The following is a 4863-nucleotide window of genomic DNA, read 5'->3' as shown; positions in this document are numbered from 1 at the left end:
TATCCCACGGTGGAGACAAGACATATTTAACCAATAAGGTCAAACACAGACAAACACAACATGAGCAATTATAATTATCATTAGGTACGATTGTTTTTACTAAACCTAAAAAGTTGTTGGTTGAAAAGTGATGAGCTGCATCGCCACTCCAGAGGTGGTGTAGCTTACAGGCTCAACATATTTACAGCTGTGTCTCTCAAATAATCAATATACCGGAATCTGGATCACAATCATGATGGGGGGGGGGGGGATTAAAATGAATGACTAGTACTTTAGGTCACTGTACCTCAGCAAAGAAGTGATTTCCTCAGTGTTATAGTGTAGATTTATCATCAGAACTTCATATTATTATTAAGCCAGTCAGTCATTCTCAATCAAAAATAAACCCTCATGTTGTTCTTGGGTCAAAATGACCCGTTGTCCTATATCAATGTTCTTTTTAATTACCCAAAATAACATGATTGATTCCACACAACGCTCTTTGGCAAGTACACATCTCTACTTTCATCAATTTTGGGCGTCTTATTCAGTTTTATAGCATTTGAGAAAAAACAATTGAAGTGTTGTTGAAATAGTATTGAGTAAAAGTTGACATATTCCAGTCTGTGATTATCCATCAACATCCATTCCTTTCATTTTAGTCTAAATAATTTCTAATTTCTGCTTTTCTAACTCAAACATTAGGTATAATTTCCTATAAATGAGGTTTATTGACCACAAATTCCAAAAATAACTGTAAAACTAAAGTTAAGTTAGTGTTACATAGTATTAAATGTCAAAAAAGTGACAAACACTGAAATAAGTGTAGAAAAAAAAAGTAAAAAAAAGTGTTAAAAACATCGATAAAAAGCATCAAAAACAAAAAATATTGATTTTCAATTTTGACGGGAAGACAACACAAGGGTTGAGTACCACTTTGTGATATACCGCAGTTTCAACTTTCACCTTTTTTAAAGCAAGGACTCTTTTTATTTTCCAACCCCTTCCCTCTACAGCCGAGTGTTTGCCGATAAGGAGGCCATGTTGGCCGGAGCGCTGGAGATGGCCGGGGAGATCGCCGCCCGCAGTCCCGTAGCTGTGCAGGGCACCAAAATAAACCTGGTCTACTCCCGAGACCACAGTGTGGCAGAGGGACTGGACTACATGGTGAGGACACTAGCTTTTAAAATACAACAATGGAGGATTTTGTCAGAAACACCGTCACCACGGAGCTGCTTTTTGGTTTTTTTTAAACCTACAACTAAATACCTTGTTCGTCCTTCTCCAGGCCACCTGGAACATGAGCATGCTCCAGACTCAAGATGTGATGAAGTCAGCTCAGGCCGCCATGGAGAAGAAGAGTCCCAAGACCATCGCTTTCTCCAAACTCTAAACCTCGCTGACGCAAAGTTCAGATACACACAGACAGAAGCTGCCATTGTGGCCTTTCTGTGTATGAAAGGGAAACCGCATCGATGCTATTTGGCAACCTGGGGCCACTTGAGTGGGATGCAAGTGAGATTTAAAAGCTGGACGATTGGGATTGGTTTCCAAAACAAATGTATTATTGTTTGGGTGGAAAAGCCTTTAAAACGGCATTTTGATAAGTCATCCGTGTGTAAAATCTGAATCACAAGTAAGTTCATGTTGAAGTTAAACTGTAATATAACGAGGATTTTCTGAGCTTTTCGTTGTAAAAGTAAAAAAAAAAAAAAAAAAAGCTGGTTTTGTAAATCTGTAAATCGACTTCATGAATGTTTAATCTTAAAAAAAAAAACTCATTTGAAAGTTGGTGTTGACGGATTTTGAAATATCCATGTTGACCTGTTTATTTTCTAAAATGATTTAACAACAGGCGGATTAAAATAACTTAAAATGCTTTATTGATAAAAACTTAAATTATACAAATAAACTTAAATTCACAACAGCGTCTGCTTGGCACGAAGTTTCTGTAACGTTTTCTGTGAAGAGATGGTAGAAAAACTTATTTAATTCAGAATTCATGCAACTTAAACAACAACTTGGTGCTCACAGTTCTGTAATAATCTCTTAAATGATCCATGATTCAGGTGTTTTACCTTGTGGAACTCCTTGGCCTTCAGTCGGTTTTTTGCACACGCTTCCCGTCTGCTCCTGACTGCCTGCTGAAGCTTCACTTCCTCCAGCTGCTCGTACAATCTGCAGAAACACACACACACACACACTGCATGTTTGTTTGGGAACCCCACATCTAGATTTAAAGAGGAACTATGCTTTTTTTTAGTCAGAAGCTATTCCTATGATCTAAGACAAGTTAGAAACCTATAGGTAAATGTGAACAACTCTCCCATATTCAAAAACTAGAGAGCTAAAACTTAGATTTGTCTGGAACTGCTCCATAGACAATGAATTGGGAAAGATGTAATAGATGACACGTGATATTAGACTAGATAGATTTTGGATATCGTAATATGGCATAAGCGTGGTCTTTTCCTGGTTTTAAAGGCTGCATTACAGTAAAGTGATGCTGTTTTTACAACTTCTATTTTTTGCCTTTACCCATTTAATCATTATATCCACATTACTGATGATTATTTATCAAAAATCTCATTGTGGAGATATTTTATGAAAGCACCAATAGTCAACATTACAATATTGTTGTGGTACTAATATCGAGGTATTTGGTCAAAAACATCGTGATAATTGATTTTCTCCATATCGCCCGGCCCTAGGACTGAGAACACCAATAAAACAAAGAAAAACAGTCTCAGATTCATTGTCTAAAGAGGAGCTCCAGACTTTATACCTTATATCACAAGTTTGAGACCCACTTCCCTGGTTTCTCTCTTTGAGAGAGGAGTTCATATTAATTGAACTTTCTTAGGCCATGAAAGTAACATGATGTAATTCTTAATTAAGGTGGCGTTCCCTTTTAATGCAAGTAATCTAGTTTTGGGTTTCTGGCCCCTAAATCATTATTCAGTTAGAAGTAGTAGTGCAGAGAAGCAACATTAACTCCACAGTAGACGGTGTAAAGGTTAAAGCTGATAATGTCGCAGTACCTCTGAGTTCTCTGGTGCATCTCAGAGACCTCCAGTTTCCTTTGCTCCGGGGTACAGCTCTTCACCTCGTCCACCTTTTTCAGCCTGAAATCGCTCACTGAGGGAACACAGAAAAATGTCTTTGCACAGATAGTTGCTGACCACTTGACAAACTTATGGCTGGCATTTCAAACTTAACAGGTCCTTATTTTGCTCAAGAAACCCATACAACACGTAGTACAGCACAGAGCCAGCTGGGTGTTAAATCAGATTAAAGATATTTCAGGGAGGTGAATGAATTGTGAGTTAGGGACAAGTAGTTTTAATCAAGGTACATTTTTTTAAATTGTGCACCAGGAGACCAAAAAGGAACCTAACAACTCATTAAACAAATGTAGGGCTTGTGGTACTTAAAGTGAGATGACTCAAAGTGTCCAATGGTATAAAGTTAAGATACCTGGAGGGGGAAGCTGGGGCTTCTTCTGCTGGACAAAGCCAGATTTCTCGGTTTGATGCAGTTCCGCCTGTCCCCCCTTTGACTTGGTATAAGTCTTATGTTGAGGTCCTGTCTTTGTCCTTTCCTTACTGGGGACAGGTTGAGATTCCTTAGCTTTGGACTGCTCTCCGGCTTCAGATGGAGCTTGGATCACAGGTTGAATCTTGTTAAGAGACGCTTTAGCCTTAATTTCCTCCACCCTGCGGGACGATCTTTGGAGCAGCGCTCTGCGCTTCTTGTGGTGGACCTCCTGCTGGTCTCTGGTAGGACCCCACTGGAACTCCAGGAGCATCCCTGAATCTAGGAGGAGGCGGAGTTTCACGAGTTTACAGAGTTCTGACTGAGAAAGGACACACCAAATGCATGCTCTTGGGGGGGAATTGTTATGTGTCTGTAAATTACCTATCCTATCTGAAGTGTCCTGAGATAACGTCTGTTATGATTTGACACTATAAACAAAATTAAATTGAATTATTGCTACTTTTTTGTTTCCTGATCACATCCATATTCAAGTTTCTTCACAATCCAGCATCTCACACATGCAGCACTCCCATCAGTGTTATATCTTAGTTAGATATACAGAGTCTGTAATTGTTTAATTTATTTACCTGGGTGCCTTTGCTTCTTGTCCTCTGGAGTCTCATCCGGTGACATCAAGGATTCTGTCCCCTAGAGACAACAGGGTTAGTGTTCAGAGATCTGAAAGATGCCGGCAGCTAAAGTCAAAGTTAAAAACATTTATAGACGTCACCTCTGTCTCATGGCCTTTCTGTCCCTCTTCCCTCGCTCCATCTGGAGGTTTTTCTTCCCAAATTCCCTCGTCCTCAGTGATGGTTGTCTCTTGGTCCTGCAGCGAGGTATCCGTCAGGCTCACTAGTGTAATCTCCGACTGCTCCAGGATCCCCTTTTCACTGCCGACCTCCTGATAGACGGGAAAAAATAACAAGTTACAACAACAAGTAAAAGAGGACAACACAGTTTAAAAGCATTAAGCGGTCATTTTCCTAAATAAACTGACCTTAAATTCTACAAATAACAGCCTGCAGTTGAAGCGTGACAGTGCAGTGCTCTTTTTCAAAGTGTACCAAGGTGAAGAAGAAACCAATATTGTACCCATATCTTATCTAAGACAGGCCAGAGGTCGCTGAGCCTTTCAGAAATGGCGCTTCTGTCCGCATCCGCTCCCTCTGGGGACACCGTGGTGGGAGACACAATGAGGACAGATTCACTGGTTTGGTTCTGGGATGTGGTGAGCTGGGAGTAGGATTCCTGCAAGGCAGGGGTATCCGCTATGCAGCTGGACGGATCCTCTGTTCTGAGGCGCTCAGGTGAAGGTTCAATCTCCTCAGAAGGTGTGGAAACACGGCT

The 4863-nt window shown here is 40.3% G+C and overlaps 2 protein-coding genes across 10 annotated transcripts in view; one reads left to right on the top strand and one right to left on the bottom strand.

The window, feature by feature from the left end:
* LOC116680559 (delta(3,5)-Delta(2,4)-dienoyl-CoA isomerase, mitochondrial-like) overlaps positions 1-2030 on the top strand; it is a 7012-nt gene extending 4982 nt beyond the window's left edge. The window contains exons 5-6 of the mRNA XM_032509512.1: positions 996-1146; positions 1268-2030. Of these exons, the coding sequence (XP_032365403.1) occupies positions 996-1146; positions 1268-1372 (256 nt within the window). The 3' untranslated portion in view covers positions 1373-2030. The remainder of the gene's footprint in view (positions 1-995; positions 1147-1267) is intronic.
* Positions 1840-4863, bottom strand: part of cep295 (centrosomal protein 295) — a 21697-nt gene continuing 18673 nt past the window's right edge. For all 9 annotated transcript variants that reach the window (XM_032509621.1, XM_032509625.1, XM_032509628.1 and 6 more), the window contains 7 exons: positions 4609-4863; positions 4247-4417; positions 4104-4164; positions 3457-3795; positions 3021-3117; positions 2058-2157; positions 1840-1940 (listed from right to left, as the gene is read on the bottom strand). The exon at positions 4609-4863 is cut by the window's right edge. In XM_032509621.1, the coding sequence (XP_032365512.1) occupies positions 1899-1940; positions 2058-2157; positions 3021-3117; positions 3457-3795; positions 4104-4164; positions 4247-4417; positions 4609-4863 (1065 nt within the window). In that variant the 3' untranslated portion in view covers positions 1840-1898. The remainder of the gene's footprint in view (positions 1941-2057; positions 2158-3020; positions 3118-3456; positions 3796-4103; positions 4165-4246; positions 4418-4608) is intronic.

The sequence above is a fragment of the Etheostoma spectabile genome, chromosome 3, assembly GCF_008692095.1.
Source record: "Etheostoma spectabile isolate EspeVRDwgs_2016 chromosome 3, UIUC_Espe_1.0, whole genome shotgun sequence".
Taxonomy (NCBI): domain Eukaryota; kingdom Metazoa; phylum Chordata; class Actinopteri; order Perciformes; family Percidae; genus Etheostoma; species Etheostoma spectabile.
Note: the sequence above shows the minus strand (reverse complement) of the source record. Positions and strands in the feature narration are given on the sequence as shown.